The sequence below is a fragment of the Haliaeetus albicilla genome, chromosome 1, assembly GCF_947461875.1.
Source record: "Haliaeetus albicilla chromosome 1, bHalAlb1.1, whole genome shotgun sequence".
Taxonomy (NCBI): domain Eukaryota; kingdom Metazoa; phylum Chordata; class Aves; order Accipitriformes; family Accipitridae; genus Haliaeetus; species Haliaeetus albicilla.
Genome location: NC_091483.1, coordinates 60,078,679 through 60,098,349, shown reverse-complemented (window position 1 = coordinate 60,098,349; position 19,671 = coordinate 60,078,679). Strand labels below are relative to the sequence as shown.

The 19,671-nt window shown below is 40.5% G+C and overlaps 1 protein-coding gene across 3 annotated transcripts in view; it reads left to right on the top strand.

The window, feature by feature from the left end:
- Positions 1–12,281, top strand: part of C1H4orf19 (chromosome 1 C4orf19 homolog) — a 43,822-nt gene extending 31,541 nt beyond the window's left edge. For 2 of the 3 annotated variants that reach the window (XM_069792033.1, XM_069792044.1), the window contains 2 exons: positions 8,900–8,947; positions 10,062–12,281. In XM_069792033.1, coding sequence (XP_069648134.1) covers positions 8,916–8,947; positions 10,062–11,013 — 984 coding nt within the window. In that variant the 5' untranslated portion in view covers positions 8,900–8,915 and the 3' untranslated portion in view covers positions 11,014–12,281. Of the gene's footprint in view, positions 1–6,842; positions 8,948–10,061 lie in introns of those variants that run through there. The other variant, XM_009927407.2, reaches the window with a different exon arrangement.
- Positions 12,282–19,671: the final 7,390 nt, after the last annotated feature.

The window sequence follows — 19,671 nt, the reverse complement described above, 5'->3', positions numbered from 1 at the left end:
TGATGAGAATGAAACATGGGACTTCATATACTGACTAATACTGTCAGGAAGCCACTAGGGCTAAATGGAAGATCTGCCTGACCTTACTGGTTTAGAAAGGACATTTTGAGGAGGAGCTAGCAGGACTTAACATAGCTATGCACATCATTACATTTTTTTTGGAAGATTAGCTTAGGCAATAACCAACAGTTACAACTCAAGACAAAACACCTTTTGTAAAACTGATAGCATCTACTTTTTGTTACCTTCCCCTTTCACCAGCACACCTGCAAACAAGTGCAGGTGTGCTCAAGCTGCATTGGCAACACTCAAGCTTCCCTGCCTTGAGACCTGCCCACCACTGCATCTTAGTTTGGTGCAAAACAGCTGCATGAAAAAGCAAGAAGGTGAAGGGGCAAGGCAGGAGCAGAAATACCATCAGGATCTGATAAAAACATAGCTAGATGCCTGGGGAGAGAGCAGCTGTAAACAAGTGGAGCAGTTTCTCATGTTGTATTTGCATCAATTCAGATGCTCCCCATTCCAGCTAAATTATTTACACTGGCACATAACAACTGGCAGGTATTGCCATTGCCAACTATACTGGTATAGTTTCTTGGTAGTACAACTACACATATCTAAGATAATTAGCACGTATTTGTCTAATATCAGCAGAATCAGGCTAAATCTGACCTTTTCTCAGCTCTTTGAGTGAGAATATGAATGTAAGCAGGTATTTCCATTACTCTGAGCATCCTGACTGCCAAAGTCGCTTCTCATCAGATTGTTGCTGGCCATCACACTGGCAGGATGCTTTTCCCCAGTGTTGAGAAATGGCACAGCACGCACCCACAATTAGAGGACATAATTGACTCCTGTGCAGCAGACACACCTCTCAGCTAGGAGACTGCACTCTCCCTTGAATGCTGTTATGAATAATCCAAAGATATAATTTGCAGTTTGTACTATTTCATGTACATAGTAATTAGTGTTGACTGCTAATGTTGTGATCCTGGGACAAAGAGCACAGTAAGTGCAAATTTTTGTCTTTGTTATTATTACAAATTTCCTGGATAAACACTTAATACATGCATGCGTTTTCAGATGACACCACGCAGATAGAGGTTAAAATCATGAAAACATTATTCCCACTGGTTATTTGGCGAGTAGGCCATAGTCTGGTGATTAGCTGATGCTGTATTGATGGTTCATCAGGCAAGCATAGTGTTTGTTATTTGGGTGTTTGATATTAAATCATTTTGCTCTGTTATCTCCTGAAAAGTGTGGGATTCAGCTAATTAGAAACAATACTGTTTAAGTGTTACTTGGTTTGCTTTTCCCCTTGCTATGACTGCTCACATACCTTTGTCATTTAAGGATTCTGTTATTCTGCCATGTACTACATTGATGAAGCAAAACCATGTTGTGATATCAGAGCTACTTCCTCTGTAACAAAAGAACTACTCTATATCAGACTACAAAGCATCAAAATTTATGAAGCCATAACTCACCGAGTCCTATAAATTCCCAGATAACAAGCAACACATGCTTCCAAGGTATAAGAAACTCCAGGTTTTGATACCTGCCCTGGTTAAAGCCACATTTCTCCCTTGAAAAAATTACGAGGCTAAATCAGTTTCATGGCTTCATTGGGAAGAATCATAAATTATACCCCTAAGTCCCTACACACAAAAACAACCCCAAACTTCATGCCTTGAATAGCACACAGAATACATCAAATTCTTCCCTCATTGAAACAAACAGCCATTGTCTGTACACAGTGCCAGTGTGTAATATCACCCAGAAGTTTGACACTTCAGTCACGAAAACACAAAAAGAATCAGGCCACTGCCTTGAACAATGTACAATCCATACGCTCATTTCAGCCTGGCCAGGGAGAAAAAAAGAGAAAGAATCATCTTCAAAAAAATACATAAATACCCTCAAAACAGGAGGGTAAACCAAGCTGCACCAGGAAATCCACTTGCACAGTTCCCTTTTCTTGCAGGGCAATGCAGGCAGCAGGGACTGCAGGGTGACTCAAAAGTCAATCTGCAGGTCATACTCCATCAGCAGGATGGCACAGCCAGGTATCTCACTAGGGCTGGACTGCAAGATGGCTGAAGCACGGAAATGACACTTCAGTGCTGCACTTTAAGAAAGTCTGAACAAAGAGACTGAAGTCAATTCAGCCACAGAAATACAGACAGACCAAAAGATCCCATGAGGTGGGACCTGCTTCCTATAAGGGAGCAGATTATGGTATTTCCTCAGGTTAGTTCATTTATTTTAGATTACTTATGACAATTCAGTTGTTCCCTGAAGCACTTTTAAAATAAACTTCCAGACTAAGATTCAGTCAGGAAAAATGAAAGTAGACAGACTTCAGTCCAGCTTTAAGTGGATTCAATGCAGAATTAGGCACAGCCTTGTTAGTGTATTTGTTACGGAGGCAACAATTTGTAAGACGAGAGTTGTCAAAGACTCTAGAGACTTGATGAAAAAGATCAGGCATTCTATGCCACTTTAATTTTCACAATTTTTTTGGTTTTCACCTATATGCTAAATGTGACTGTTCCAGCCAAATTGGGCTGTAACTTTCAGGTACAGGAGTAGAACTGATCTGGAGTTATGTAGGAAAGTAATTTGTTTTCAGAAGACATTTTTCTGTCAGCTCCAAGGGTTTTGTTGGTGGTGTTAGTCTCCGCAGAGCATTATAGAATCATAGAATAGTTTGGGTTGGAAGGGACCTTTAAAGGTCATCTAGTCCAAACCCCCTGCAATGAACAGGGACATCTTCCACTAGATCAGGTTGCTCAGACAATTCTGGGCCCAGGATGGTGTTTGGTTTTTTCCTCTCTCTCTCTTTGGAGGCCCTTTGGCCTCAGAATAATGACTAAGGTCAGGAAAATAACCCACAAATCCTTAACAGATTTTAAGGATTGTCTGTATTTTAAGCAAAGTGAGACAGTTCTTACAGATGATATTCATCCAATAGTAGTGGTTAGCCTGCACAGTGCATGGCTAACAAAGTTATGTCCCTGCTGTTTCTTCCTTTACAACCTTTTCCCTGTTATCCTCTCTCTTCCTCTACCACAGGCTGGTATTTTTTTCTACTGTATGTTTACTAGTTTTCTAAATTTCTAAATATAGTTCTTCTCAGCTCTACCATCTGTCCCACAATATTTCTGTGCCTCTTTTATATAATCTGTCATCCAGAGCAATTGTTCTTCTGCCTCTACTCCTCAGTAAAACATTGCACTTCCCTCCTCCACCCTAGACACACCTGACCCTTTCTCAGACCTTGGCACATGCTGAGGACAGCCTCTGAAATGTTCTGAGGTGTGAATGCCTACTCAGCACAGAAGGCAAACTGCACCTCCCATTTAGAGAAACTTGCCAAGTGCTAGAGCTCTCTAAGGTTATTCCCACCCCAAATTCTTTATATTCCCTCTGTACATATTTTTCTGCAAACGCTTTCTCTTCCCACATTTGCTTCTGTGCATATGTCTCCTAGCTGGTTAGCACTTGGATTCTATACGAGACCTCACCAGCAAAAAAAAAAAACAACCAAACCACTAAGTAAATCGTGTTTGTGTTAGCAGTGAGACAGCCAGGCTTAATTTTGGTGAGTGAGGGTTTCTGTCCATTGCAGAGACTAGTAGCTCAGGCCTGTAGCCTGAGAATGGAAAGGTTTCACTGAGGAGTGCAAAGCACAGCAGACTAATGGGGAAGACACTGGTAGGGTCTAGTCTGACAGGTGCCTCTACTGGAAAAAGTAATCAGAGAGAGGTGCCCCAGGCCTCTGGACGATGCATCATTCAGGCTCAGCAGCCCAGATAATACATACACAGAAAGACACTCCTTACTTTGTAATCTAGATGGGGAAAGGATGGAGGAGAGAGAAAAGCCAAAAAACAGCAAAACTTCATAAAGCACCAGGGTGTAGGGGAAGAAAAACCCAAACAAAAAGACCAACTGGCTTAAAAAGAATGACCCAATCAAAAGTCACAAGCCAAAGTTTATCAATTTGAGACCTACTAGAAAAGCTATTTTAATATATTCTCCCCTCAGCTTTCTGTCTCTTCTCCTGGAGGGTTTTTAAAAAATAAATATTTAAAAAAAAAATCATCAAGACAGAAGAAAAAAACACACCATGAACAAAAATAAGATCGTCCGCCTTCTGTTTCTATGTAAACTTCCAAGAATATTGAGAAAGGTTGTCAAACCATTTTTATTTCTCCAAAATATTTCTCCTTCCCTTTTCATTACATTATCTTTCGTTTGCCTTTTGTTTATTCATAACACAGCTACAGTTTAAATAGACAATAGAAGCTATGTTATTACATAATTTAAAATCAGATATGTTGTTTCTCTCAAATCTGATAAACCAAAGCAGACTTCTCTTAAAGCACATGGCAGCTTGAAATGCAAGGTTACGTTTTTGGAGTCAGACACTACTCTTTTATCCTCAGCAAGGTCTCACAATTTAAGAAAAGTCCCATTTCATTCTCTTAGCAGCTGCCACCACAAAAGTATTTAACAGCCTCCCCTTTTTCACCTTTTTCAGCATTTGTTTTACTGAGGGGATTGGCGTTCTGCTCTCCTCAAATTAAGTCTAATTACTATCTCCTTCCATAGTAAGATTTTTTTTCCAACTGATTTTAAAACAGTTGCTCTTCTGTATCATTTTCCTTTGAAGGAAGTCACTCTTTGATAACATCCAGTCTTCCTGGTCTCTCTGTGAACACTTGTTTAATACATTGCAAGGACATTATATCTAGACTATCTTTTGCATGGTCAACTAAAGGTCTGCTGGTGTATCTGCGGGAAATACACAAAGAGTTGGGCCTCTTCCATCTCTTTCACTGCAGTAAAGTATCCTAACTTTAACTGAAGCAAGCACTGACAAGTGCATATGCAAACCACAATGCTATCCTACTCTCTCATGCTGCAAGTATCTGATTATTTTGTAGAAACTGGTACAAGGTCAACCTCAGAGAGACACTTTAGAAGATTCAGCAGCTACTCAAAGCTGGAAAGTGAAAGTTCAAAATTTAGCAGAGTAAAAAAATTTAATTCTAGGCCGCCTTCATTCCTCTCACCTGAACAGCTCCATCTCCTTCCTGTAAATGCCCCAAGTGTTCCAGTGCACGTCTAAAAAAAAATAAAAATCTGTACTTAACATTTTAGTAGAGTTTTAATGCCAGGTGATGTGTTAGTGTTCAGGATTAAGTGACTGCATAATAACCAGTGACAGAAATTTACAGGTCTTCAGGAATTTCATGATTGAGAAAGAATGATGTCTAAAGATTAATGGCAGTTTGATCTGAATTCTGAGAATCTAAATGTTAAGGCCAAGCATTTTACTGCCACTTCAGACAGGCAGCCTTTTTTTTGGGGGGGGGCGGGGAACTAGCCCCCAAAGCATTATGCAAGCGAGCATTCCGCATCATGTCATGTTCATCTAAAATTATCTAACCAGTTTAGCAGCACAGACTATCTAACAGAATAAAAGTCTTATAAAAAGCCAAAAAAATGTTGAACATAAAAGAATGCAATGTTTCTACACTCAGTATCAGATAACGTATCAGTATCCATTGCTTGAGCTCTCTAACCACTTCTTGTTGCAAGTCTGTATGTAGCATGTGCTTGATTCAAACGGCTCCAGAGAAGAGCTTAATTATACTGCTTATCTGTTAATGGAACTATGAACATCACAATACATGAGTCTTTAGAGCAAAGTACCTAAAACAACATAAGTAGGATTAAAGCATGCCTTTTCATGTTATAAAAGCAATTTGTTCCCCAGAATTATTTTCCAACTTGACTTGAAAGATTATTATAAATATGGAAGAAAAGGGCAAGAGAAAAAAAACAAACCAGTGTTCATACAGTGACATTGTAAAACTATATTCCTATTTCAGGGATGTGAAATAATTTATAAGATAATACAACAAAGTATTTTCCATATGTAATAGTTTATTCATGCCAAAGAACTAATCAGTAGAAAAGCTTAACACAGTAGCTGTAGAGATAATTCAAACAGTAACTAAACAACACAAACAGGAAAGTGCTTCCTGCGAGAACAACAGCAATTTCCATTTATAATCGCCTTCTATGATGATCACAAGCTTCTTTACAACAGAATAAAGGACAGCAATTGGCACTTCCCAACAGTTAAAACCTATGAGCAAGATTTTGTGCTTTAAAAATCACAAAAAGTTATAAATAAAAGCACTAAGTAGGAAATTTGTCAGATAAAAGTTTAAACAGAAGCAGCCTGACCTGAAGTGCCCACACCCAGCTACAAGCAGTATTTGTTCTCAGAACTGGTCTACATAAAAACTGGGACTCGTTTCACCAAACTGATAAACTTTAAAGTGAAGCCAAAGGCTGTGTGGGCATTTCAGTGGGCTCACATGGCAACTGACAGTAATTGAAGTTATCATGATTTAGCAGAGCTGAAATAATATTTGCATACTCTTAGCCCATGGCAAGCATGAGGGATGATAAGAGTCTGTACAGAAAGAGGCTTAACATAAGCCAAGTTACATTGCCTTTCCCATGAACAGAGATCACATGGTGACTTATCTAACACATGGTAACCTGCCAGCCACTGAGACTTGAAGGTTGAGTCTATCAACAGCTGGACAATTTTATGCAGTTTTTTTACTTTCAGGTTATAAGCAGGTTTAAGCTAAAACTAAAGATGTCAGTCAAACCAAAACAAGTGCCCACATAGGGCATAGCTCAACTGAATTAGCTTCAAATCAATCTTAATCTAAAGAAGAGCTATAGCTAACTAAGCTTTTAAGATGATCAAAGAAAATTGTATTAAGAATGCCTCTTTGGCTGGAAAAGATGGCTACACCAGCGAGCTCAAATAAATCCCGTATCTAGTCAAACCTCTCCAACCACCTTTGTACTGCAGAGCAACTGCACATAAGGAGGGTCAGTACACATGACCACCTCACCAGTTATCGCACCCTCTTCAGATGAAAAACTCTGTATCAGAATTCCTGCTGTGACGTTGTTGAGGGGTGGGAGATGACAACACACAGCACAAGATCAGCAGAGATGTGGAAGAGAGAGTGCATTTAAAGAAGAGAGAGAAGCAGCACCAAGACAGAGGAAGGAAAGCAGCTGGCTTACAAGACGTCCCAACAGGCACTGAGCTACAGCAAGCTGGCTACTCCCAAAAGAAGTTCCTCTTCCAGAATAGTTCACATGCAGACAAAGACAAAAAGCATAGGAAGGAGCAGCTATACCCTAGGTAAAACCAGCTGCTGAATGATTGTAGGACCTTAGAGACTCCAGGAATGAGGGGCTAGTCATCAGGCATTTTGTTCAGTGCTAACACCAGAGGAAGTCAGATTTTAGAGAAAAAAAGGTGAGACAATAAGCCCATACAACAGAGTTTTGATTGTAATTTCTGCTAGCATAATCACTGGTGTGCAGTTCAGGCCATGCCTGGTAAGAATAAATCAATACTACCTTCCTTTGGTGTTTTGTGAATAAATCACTCTAGAAAATACCCTGACCTTGCACCATCAATTTCTTTTTATGGGAACTGAGCTGCTGTCCTTAGGCAATGGCAAAAGTATGTGAGGTTGTAGAACATCAAGAGAAAAAGTAGGAGCGTGAATAACAATGGACAATACATTATCAACTTGTCCTGACTTGATTAACTTGAAATAAGATAGCCCCAATCTATAAAGAATAATGTTTTTTCTAAGATTTTGGGATGTTCAAATCTGTATCTTCACTTTAGATTCAGAACATAAAAGTTCTCAAGGGTTGAAATTAGCAAATTATTTCTTCCCATAATAAAAGACTTTGGCATATGAACCATGTAATAGATAGCTCTTAGCATCTCACTGCGTCAGGCAATGACACACATACACAAAAAGCTTGCAATATACAGAGACATAGCAAACCACAAACACTCTGCTAGTTCTAGTTCAAGGCTGAAGAATTTACCATAGTGAAATGCAGGTGCAACACACTGCATATAGTAAAGTGCCAATCCCGGCAATATGTCTGTGTCTAACTAAGAGACAGTTCCACAAAAATGTCACCTCAGTCCTCTGTAGCTGTCACAGAGCCAAGTGAGTGAGGACAGGAGTTACTAGGAAAGAATAAATCTGTGGTTCCCCACACCTTGAGAACTCTGCATTTGTGGTTCCCACACCTCATCGAAGAAGGATGTTGAAATGCAAAAGACCCAGTGAACCACCACAAGGACAATCTATAGGCATGAAACACTGTCAGTATGGTTAACATTTAAAAAGATGAGGATTCTTCAGACTGCATATCAAAACTGAAGGGGCAGTACAGGACCTGTACTATAGTGACAATAGGACATGATGCTCACCATCTGTTCTAATACAAGAACTAGAAGGCATCAAATACTGCTAAGGTTCAAGTCAAACAAAAGCAGGCGCTTCTTTACACAGGCAAGGCTGGATTGCGAAACTCCCAAGTAAAGGATGCTGTAGGTGCTAGCACTTTACTGGAGTTCAGAAAACAAGGGGATAAATTCATGGAGGAGGGGTCCATCAATAGCTACCACATTAAAACAAAAAACCAAAACCACCACCAAACACTGCTCTGACTTAGGAGTCTCCAAGTCATAAAATTGCTTAGGAAAATATTCTGGGAGAACACCACTATCTGTTTAAGAACTGTTAAATCCTTCCCCAGATTTTTCCCCAACTAAAGGCGACTGTCAATGCAAGAGAGCAGCCTAAGACGACCTTGAACTGTACTGTATCCTTTCTTGTGTAGGCATCTTTCTTTTTAGCTAATAAAACCCTTCTAAACATGAGCGTAATTTTCAATGCAATTGCTCATCCATTAATTTCATAATGCTTCACTCACTCCCCCTCTCCCATGCCTTCCCTCTCTCTCTTTTCAGATTAAAGAAAATCCAGATGGGGTGCAGGTGCTGCAAAATGATACAAAGGTACAACAGAACAAGAGTTGCTTAGAGTGAATAAAAGGAATGCATTAAAACATGTGTCTGCGCTCCCCTACACCTGTTGCTTAAATTAAGCCTATTTACAAGGTTGGAGTTTTCCCAAAGTTTACAGTATCTTTAAAGTCATACCAGAGCATAGGCATACTGATTTCCTGTGAACGTCCTTTTGATTTACTGTAATTGAGCTCCAATTCTGTAATTCCTATCCCACAGAAAAAAATTGTGTGGCATTGAAAATTCAAATTTAGCAAAGCTTTTTCTCATTTAGATATCATGCATGATCTTCCCTCAATTCAGTAGAATGAGGAGCACAGATTTTGTCAGATCCTCCCTCTCTCCTAAGCAATGAAAATGAACTACAGATCCTTGCTTCCATCACAGCTTTTAAATGGAGTTAGCTGTGGGAACAATTCCCACATTAAAAGTCACCCTGGAGAGGAAGACTAGATAGTTTTAGAAAGACAACACTTCAGCCCCACTTGATGGTTACTCCTTCCCTTGGCCACATCTCTAGAACAGGTAAGGAAGTGGGAAAGAAAACAGGTGCTATGAGAGAAAGAGTGGAGATAAAGAAAAGAGAGAGGCTCTGGAAGAAGTCAAGGAAAATATGGAGTAAGAAGAAAAAAATTAAGTAAGAAAGGAAAAAGGAGGGGACAAAAATAAAAAAGGGACAAAAGTTAAAAAATTATGAAAAGACTTGAAAGAAAGAACACCAGGGGAAAAAAGGGAGATACTTTATCAACTACATGAGAACATATTAATTAACAATACATGTGATGACTACTCATTGGTTAATCAACACCCCAGAAAAAATAAAAAATAAAGCTGGAAACATGCAACAACCAGCATGAGGTTCTCTGACATCCTCCTTATGCTCCTGGTAAGTCTCACTACAAGGACTAGTTACGATTAGTCCTGGGACACAGCAGCCTACAGTACAGCACAGCATTTCCATTCAGTTTAGCTCTTTCTCAGGATGCCAGGTAAAGTTTAGTGACACCAGTTCCTCAAGATCTCCAGCTTAAAAATGAAACTTAATCCTTTTTTCTGATATTAACAGCATAATTAACATTTCCTCTACAAAATTTCCTTACTCCAGCTATATTTTTGATCCAGAAGAAGTACAATCACCTGGATGCATTCATGAAGTGAACAGCTATGAACACAATGAGCAAGGCAGCAATAAATCCAAATTCAAAGAGAACAGTGAAATTCAAGAACATAAAAATGAACTCCAGAAGGATGGGCTAAACAGAACAGAAAATAAAAATCAGGTAAATAGCACAAAAGAAACTCTCTGGAACCACGGAGGCAGTGATTTTCAAGAGGATGGCCTTGTAAAGCATGTTGCAAAGCTTGATGTTGCAGCCAATGGTGGCAACTCCTGTGCTGGAGTGCACTCCACACCCAATCCCAACACAAACCCAGTGAAAGACGACAGTGAACAGGGAACCTCCAGCCAGTCAGACGCTTCTTCAGCCAGCAATAGAGACTTTCACACCAATTCAAATAGGTCTGGCCAAGAACTTGACCTAGAGACAGGCAGCCAGAAGAATGCAGCCTGCAATGAGCCGAACAGTATTCAAGATGAGAACTCCTGGTCTGCAGAAGACAGCATCTTTCTCAAAGAAAGTGCAATACTGGAGAAACAAAACAATGCCATACAGCTGCCAGATATTGATTATCCCCAAAATGACAATCAAACCAGGAACTATGTTGAAAAAGATAGCTTTTCAGTCAATTGTGCACATTCAGATCAAAACACTGGGCCTTCGGCCATACAGGACCAGGACCCTTGTGTAACCCCACCTTCACCTATGAAGGAGAGCAGTATTGAACCTTTTAAAACTGACTCTGCATGTTTGAGTGAGGACGTTACTGGTTGTATCACTGCTGTGGCTGTTACCAAAGTAGCACAGGCACCCACACACCCCAACCATAAAGACATCAATGGAGAAATTGAGGAGGAAGATGCAGAAGTTGCAGCAGCTCTGGCTGCACTGGAAGCTGCAACTGCAGGGGAAGACCTGGAAGATGACGACGAGTACTAATGAAGGTTTCTTTCTAATACACTGGGTAAGATCCAGATTTTGTTTCTGGATCTATATAAACACATGTACAGCACATGTGGACAGCTGTTATGAACAGCATATATAAAAGGAGTTGGGACTAAACCTCTGTCCCTTCAGCTGTTTTATACAGCCTTTTAATTTCTACTGCCTGACCTACAGAAGTGCTCTCTTGGCTAACGGTAATACTAACACTCTTCTGTATGGGGCCAACTAGGAGGACAAAGCATCATTTCTTCCACACAGGATATTCCGCTGTATACCCACCTCACCTGGACTCATGCAAATGTTTCCTTTGGTTTTAACTCTCAAGAGGGTCTGCACACACTGCATGTTCCAGGTTCAGAAAACTTCCATTATTTAAAACAGAACTACAGAAGCCACGGAGTTAGAAACCACAGATTTTTATCATGTTAGCACAAAAAAAAAAAAAAAAAAACCACCCAAAAAAAAAGACCCTGACCCAAAGTTCTATGATCTAATGAAGTATGAAATAGAGAAGGCAGCTTGGCCTGCACTTCACTGCAGTTATGGTTCCACTCTGGATTAAGCCTAAATCTGTGCATGTGCAGCTGGTGATAACCTCATCTCTTCCCTTATACCTCCCCTGGACTTTGTTTGATACCCCAAGTGACCTGCCTCAGTTCACTAAAACAGCAGAAGCCTAGCCAAATGCAAGAAAGTGGGTAACTTTCTGTTGGTTTAATGAGCTGAAGTAGCTCACATAAGAATTGCACGCCATCGGAGGTGCTGGAGAGGGATCAAAACTCAGTTCTAGCAGTTTGGATACATTAAAACTGTTGTAAAACTGCAGCCTGAGACCTCTCAACTCTGCTAAATTTTCAGGCGCACATCACTTGCCTTAACAATACAGGTTGTGTCTCATAAACATCCCCAGCAAGATTTTTCGTTTATATACAAACAGGGAGAGCCAATGTGGACACCCCCCGGCTCTGGTGCAGTCCTTAAACTTAGAGCAGGAAAGGGATCAAGCTTCAAAGTTAAACATAAGACTTGAAAATATCAGCTGCATTCCTGGAGCGTTTACCCTTCCTCTGATCTTCAGACTAGCATGTTAACCTTTCTTGGGAAAAAAAAAAAAAAGGAGGTAGAGACCAACTTTGTGCTGCCAGTTCATCAAAAGTTGGATCTTAATGGCTGAAACAAAAAGTGCTTGACATTTTATACTGAAGTTTTGTGGTTTCACAGTTTCTGTTATAAACTCTTAATAAATTTTTTTTAATCATATAAAAAAATAATCTGGTGGCTTTTTGTTCTTTATACATTTTCTGATGATACACGTTACATAAAAACAACTATATTATATATCTGTCATTAGATACATGAAAAGCACCAACTATGTATTTGCCAACAGCATATGCTGAGTCCTAGTCTAACCCCTAATATATGTAAGGACCACAATATTAGGAGGTGGGTTTTCAGTAATGTGTAGATATTTAAATGCAGATTCGCTCTTTTCCTCTAAATACTGCAAGACCAAATCAAGATTTCAATTTCTCAAAACATTACTGATACCCCTAGGATCAATTTAAAAAACCTAAACTCTCAGCTTCACAAGAACTATATTCAGCTACAGATGAAAGTCACTACATTGTATCTTAAAAAAAAAACTTTATATGTTTTTAAAGTATTGTAGTACTGCTGATTTTTCTACCACTTTCCTACTTTAATAGGCCCTTCTAAGCATTTTCATAAGTGCATACAAGTTTTATGTGCACACGTGTGTATCAAAGATTACTGAATACCGAATGACAGTGAAAGACTACTTGCACATTGCATATTACTAGTTATTGTTACAACAGGACATAGCACGTATCTGCTTTTATATCACGAGGGCATCACTGGGCCTGACCATCCCTACCCCCCTCCCAGTCCTCCTCCTGCCCTGCCCAGGGCCCAGGACCCCACATCAGCTCCCCAGGGGCATCAGACCCTGCCCCAGCTTCCCACAGCCCTGCCCAGCCCGGCCATGTGTCCCACCAAGCTGGGCCTAACTGCAGGCTGACAGCCACCAGAGATGCCTGATGCCAGGGTTGCCCTGGTAGCCCCAGCCTGCCACACTCCCTGGCTGGGGCAGTGGGACAGGCCCTGGCTGCGAGGTCCAGCCCTGCTGTCCCCAGGAGAGCCTCCACTGCTCCCCACATCCTAGCCCCAGGGAGCCAGCAGCCCCTGGGGCACCATGACATGAACCATGAAAACTTATTTAAGTAAAAAAAATATGTTAAAGAAAGAAATGCAAACACACACCCCAGGAAACTTATCTGATTTTTCAATATCCACTCGATTAGATTTTTCTAACCTGAACTTCAAGTACAAACCACAGCAAGTTTTCATCTTGCTCCCCAAGAATTAAAATACACCAGAGAAGAGTGCCTGTTCAAACCCAGCCAGTGCCCTGAACACTCCAAACCAGGCGTCTCTTGTACAGGCAACTGCTCACAATTGTGGACCACCAGAATTAAATCCTCTGCAAGAGATCAGCTGGGCTGATCACATTTCTTGCAGCCCAAGTTTTCATTGTCTTAAATAGAAGAAAGGCAAAAAAACAGTGTAAATCAAGTATATTCACTGCATCAGAAATAACCAGTCAATGCTTCTCTTAACCAAAAAAAGTCAGGCACATGCATACCTCAAATCTGCAAATACCTATGAGGTATTTTTAAATTTTTATTGTTGGATACAATTTTAACTTTGTTAACATGGTTTAATCCAATTTCACAACAGAACTTCAATAAACAGACTTACTCCCCCACTCCCCACCTCTTCCTCCTTTAGTCAGAGAAAAGCAATATTCCCTTCTACAACTTAATTCAGAGAACAGTATTCTCTCAATGAAGCAGGAAAGACAATGGCTGTCATGATTTTGTTTTTAACCCAATTGTTGAAGTACAGATACCAAGCAGTCATCTCACAAACACCATGAATAAAACTATGGAGGTTACACCATTCCCTGCTCTGAATTTTGACTGAAATTATTATAGATTAAACAGGACTTAACAGGTTTTTGCTGTACTTCATAATTCAATTACTCTACATTACCAACTGAAAAACATTTTATTCTCTAGTGAAACAGAAAAACCCCAAGTCTTTAAGGAAATAAAGCATCCTAATATTATGTCACATTGCAGATGACTTAAGTACTGCACCAACCCCACAATAAAACCATGTCACATGAAGACTGCAGTTTAATTTGTTTGCTCATTGAGCTCCCTTCTATTTACCAGATTAGCTTGATTTTTATGAGGGTGCAGAAGCAGAAAGAAGCAAGGCAACAACCATTCACCTTAACCTCAAGAACAGTCAGATTTTCAGTAACCTGTGATCACACATACTATCCCCTGCTCTTAACACTTGGAGCTGTATGAAGTGATAGCAAGTAACTTACCTAGGCTTAAGCAAAAGGAAAGAAAGGTAAGTGACACAGGCAAGATGACTACAGAGCAAAATGAATGTATGAATGAGATTAAAATACTGGTTTTGAGGACAAGCTGTAAGGATCTGGCCAAGAATGAATAACCTAGTGTATTGGGTTTATGTGGCAAGGTTTTGGTAGCGGGCGGGGGGGGGGGGGGGGGGGGTACAGGGGTGGCTCCTGTAAGAAGGTGCTAGAAGCTTCCCCTGTGTTCGAGAGAGACCCGCAAGCTTTTTTGTTATATTTTTCTCTCCCCTGTCCAGCTGAGGATGGGGGAGTGATAGAACAGCTTTGGTGGGCACCTGGCATCCAGCCAGGGTCAACCCATCACACCTAGGTTGTTTCCATCTCATGTCTAAAGGTTGGTACCTAAATAAAGCTTTACTTTCCTTTAGTTCTCATTTGAGAACCTCTTCCAGAAACAAGATGGTATCAAATGAACTTAGAGACATTCCTCAGATTAGTTTTTGCATAGAATCCAGAAGAAAAAAAATAAAGATCCATGCAAACTTCCATATTTCCAATACAAGATGTGTTATATGAAGGGTCTTTGCTGTGGCCAGAAGTGGTAGGAGTTTCTCCAGAATCCATCTCCAGAACCGAGGAAATACTACAGATTTTTAACCTTACAAATTTCAGTTTGGTAGATAAAAGCAACACAGGGGTTAATCTGACAAGTATATAGCATACTTTGCCAGAACAATGCCGCTGTCTGATTTTGGTTAATTTTTAATCATTAATCTCCTGTTTATGCAGATTTGCATACAAAACTCATCCAGTTAGCATCTGCAAAAAAGAAGTGTACTAAAGATCCAACATTAATCAAAATCAAGACAAATTATCAACAGCCCTACAAAATACTACACATACTCCACCCTGGCCGGGAATTACTTTTCCAGTCATGCATGAGTGTTAATTACCAGCCGACGCGCACCACTATTGTTTTGACATACGCCACACAGATCCTGTTCTCCCTCATCGCTTTGATTAAAAACTTGGCTTCGGGAGAAGGTTACGTTGTTCTCCTTTTAAGGACTGCAGCAGCTACTTCCAGGCCGCCAGCGGGTCGCAGGGCAGGAGCGGGGCCGAGCCGCCGGGCCCGGCTGCTGCTGCTGCTGCTGCTGCCGCCGCCGCCTGCCGCCGCCTCCGGCCCGACCGCCCCCTTTGCTCGCCTCCTGGGGCACAGGAGAGCTGGCCACTCACTGCCGGGGCGGCACAACGCTGTCGCAGAGAAGCGGTGAGGCACCTCGGATCTCCGATTAAATGTGGGCTTTTTAAATTTGTTTGTTTGGGTTTTTTGTTACACTGACACACTCCAAAAGGTTTTTGAATGATCAACCATAAAAGCTTCAATAGCTCCCTCTGCTGCCAGCAAATATCTTATTTCAGCTGCTCTATGCAAAAACCCACTCGCACCTGACAGAAAACATCACGTTCCCATCTCTCTCTACGTATACATGTGTGTGTATGTGTATACACACAGAGGTACGTAGAATCCTTGAAAAATAAGATCTGGGAAACACTATGGGTATTTTAATTTTACACTCTCCTAAGATTGCTGCTGTTAAAGGATAATTACTTTGACTGTGAATCAAAATACTGAAGGCCAGTTGTTAAATACTATTTTCATATGATAATTTCAAAATACTACCTTATTCAGTGCAAAAATCACACCATGTTACCTGAATATCTAGCTGGATCTATAGTGACACCCATGGAGCAATGGCTAATTTTTTAGGACAGTGAAGAGTTTGTCTCAAACTGCTGCCACCCTTACTATCACTACTGTGTTTTTCAGTCTTCCATCTTCTCAAGTCTTTCACACTCCTGTTGCTGCCTCCTCTCCGTACCTGCCCCTCTGCCATCAGTGCCAGCTAGCTTTGTTAGTTGTTCTGCTGCTGCTGTTTTGCAACAGCATAACAGCTGTTCTGTTGCATGCTGACAGCTATGAAAAGTTTACTGAAGCAAATGCCCTGTTCCCCATGACCACCATTTCAAGACCATCAACACAACCGCACAGTACAAGCACAAGTGCCTCCCGCCTACCACTGCTGCACACTTAACTCTGCAGCCCAGAAGAAACAAGACTGGGATGACTAACTGAAAGCAGGCAAGGAAACAACAGCTAACAAGGGAAGAAGGGGGGGGGGGGAGGAATCAGAGGGTTTACAGATATGAAAGTGAGGGGTTACGCTGACAGAAAAACACATTTGCCAACACATCCTCTGTACAAGACAGCTCCGCTGCAGCTAAACTTGATGCCATTGCATCTCTACAGCACTAGGGGCTGCACAGATACAATTTAAGAAGAGGCATTTCAGTTAAGATACAAGAGGCCTACTCCGCAAAGAATTTATTTACACAGACCAAGACAAAGCAAGCCTGACCGCATATCCAGAAACAGACAGCCAAGCACCACCCACATAACAGGCTCTGGACTAAGGCCCACCCATGTCACAGGTGACTTGGTATGTCCTTACCTAAACTTACTACAAAAACATAGCCCCAACCCACTCATCCAGCCCAGCCACAGAAAATTCAGAGGTCACTCACTCTAACAGCACAGACAGCTTTCAGACCTTCGACAGTCTGTCTCTTCACAGGCTTCCGCCATCTTGATGCTTCCAGCGCTACGGGCCTGCCATGTCTCCTACCTTCTTTTCTCTGACAGAGGAACAGACTCCTACTTTCCCAAACTGCTCCGCTTCCTTTTCCTCATGGTGCTCCAAGCCTTACATATCCTTTTATTAGTTTTTGCCTCACCAGATGATCTTAACCCGCCAAGAAATGCAGCTCTGAGGCTGACTGGCTGCCTTGCAGTTCTGTGCAGTGGTGGTTCAAAAATCAGCCAGCCCTGCCACAGGTAGTGCAGAGGGAAGAAATGGTGCCTCCAAAGAAAGAGGTATAATCAAATTATGGCAAGAGTAAACAGACCAGCAGCACCTTATTGCATGCCCCTTAAAACTGGAGAGGAAAAAAAATTTTAAAAAATCAACAAGGATACAGAAAACATGAGAGAAATGGAAATTATATCCAGCATCTGCCAGTACTTCGGCCTAACTGCACACTTCCCTCAAACAAAATTCTGAAATACAGGACTTCACAAAACACTGAGAAAAAATTAAATCTAAATCCACCTTTATCTGGCCAAGTCTTACACATTGTTCATTAGACAGCCAAGGCTTAACCACTCTGTTTTCTTGTTTATTCATTAGCAGTAGTATTACGCACTTAGCAGGAAAAAGGAAAGAACAGGCCTGAAGTGCACAGAACCCCAAGTTTAACAGATACAAATTGATTTGTACTTCCAACTACATCTGGAGCACAGGTGGGAAACTTAATTCCTTAGGAGAGACAGTCTCATGTTCCAACCCGGTAGGCACTTTCAGCATTACCAAACCAGAACAGACTGTATGTCCTCCTCTCATCAAGAGATGAATAATCTCATAAAGAGGCACTTCTTAACCCACATCACTTCGTGTTAGTATGCAATAAGTACAAGCTCAATTAATTTGTAGGAAAAAAACCCCCCAAACCCAAACGTATCTGACATGCTTTTCTCCTGTATTTTCCCATCGTGCTTTCAGTGCCCATCTCCCCACTTCTGTGTCTTTCAGTTTGGCTCTGCTACACAGCACCACAAGCAGCCACATCTCTGCAGCAGGCTCAAGAGAGACCCTGCTTCGAGCTGTACACACTCACACTTCAGGAATACTGGAGCCTGGGTTCATTTCTACAGAAAGTGCATAGATACAACATCTATCCACAGTCTTCAAGTACACAGAATAACACTTGTGCTTTAGCATTTTTATTTTTTTTTTTTAAAACTAGACCAGCTGGCTGAAATAACACTGTCTTTCCACAAGTGACACACAAACACTTGTGAGTACAGGGATCATATAAGGTGCCAATTTTGTCAAGATTTCTGTACCTGTGATAAATAGGGAAACAGTTCAGAAAGAAAATGGCAATGAGCTACCAAGTACACTATGGCATGCTTTTCAACTCAGGTTGTTTATAGAGATTCAGAAATAAGAAAAGATAAATGCTTTAATCCTTACCATGTTTCAAGAATAGATTGCACATGTGCTCTGTGCTCTTTACAAGTAAAATCAGGTTTTATTAGAGGTAGAAGTAGCTCCCTCATCCATTTTGCTACAGCAGCATGAAGCAGGATCCTGAATTTTGGCATAGTGCTCTACTAAAAAAAATAAAGCGTCTGTATTGGGGAAAAATAACAGAAGTAAAAGAAAAAAATTCTGCCTGGAAAAAAATCTTCACATTTCTCTTGAAGACTTCTCTACGTCAGTCCAGTTATAATAGAATTTCTCAAACTTTAATACAGCAATCCTCTTGTATTTCAATATATGCACATATTATCTAATAAAAACTGTATTACACAAAATTACAATCTTCTATCCTTATCTTTTCTGGCATCAAAGTTTGTTGATATGGTTATATTTGCATTCAGTTTTAACTTCAATATAACCTGAAATTGTTACTGAAAGCATTAGAAACTCAAGGAAAAGGGAGCAGGGGGAAAACATGCTAAGGGAAGAAGTAGTAGTATAATATATTACTCTCAGGTTTTGTTACGTAGAAGACAAAAGGAACACACACAAAAAAATCCCTGAAAATGAGAATCACAAAGCATGTTCAATTTCCAGAAGCTTCACCACAATCAGCAATGTCTTTTCTTTGAAAATTAAGGCCCAGATTTTTTTTTTATTCTGAATACAAACCACAGCTGTATATAAACAAAATTCAAATACAGACCTCAAAATAGACCTTGTGTGATACAGCTAGGAACACTGAAATAAAGAACAAAAAAAATGAAAACAGGACAGTACACTGATAATTACAACGCAGCTAGCCACAACAACTTGCTTTGAGCCTCCTTCACACTATTAATACAGCAAAACCCATTTTTAATGCCATTTACAGATCATAGTAATCTGTGAGAACGTCTTACAACAAATTAAGCATTGTAGTATCACAGAGCAACACAAGCTGAGAGGAAGCAACTGCATAGAGCTTCCTGTCATTTTTAATTTTTTGTTCCATACCTCATGAAAGAAATTGAGAATAATGTGTATTTTTTAAAAGCTCAATGCCAAATATAATAAAGGTTAAAAGTCTTGATACTTTAAAGGTAAAAGGTCTTTAATCTTAACCAGATACCAGTTTGGATTAAAGAACAGATTTTC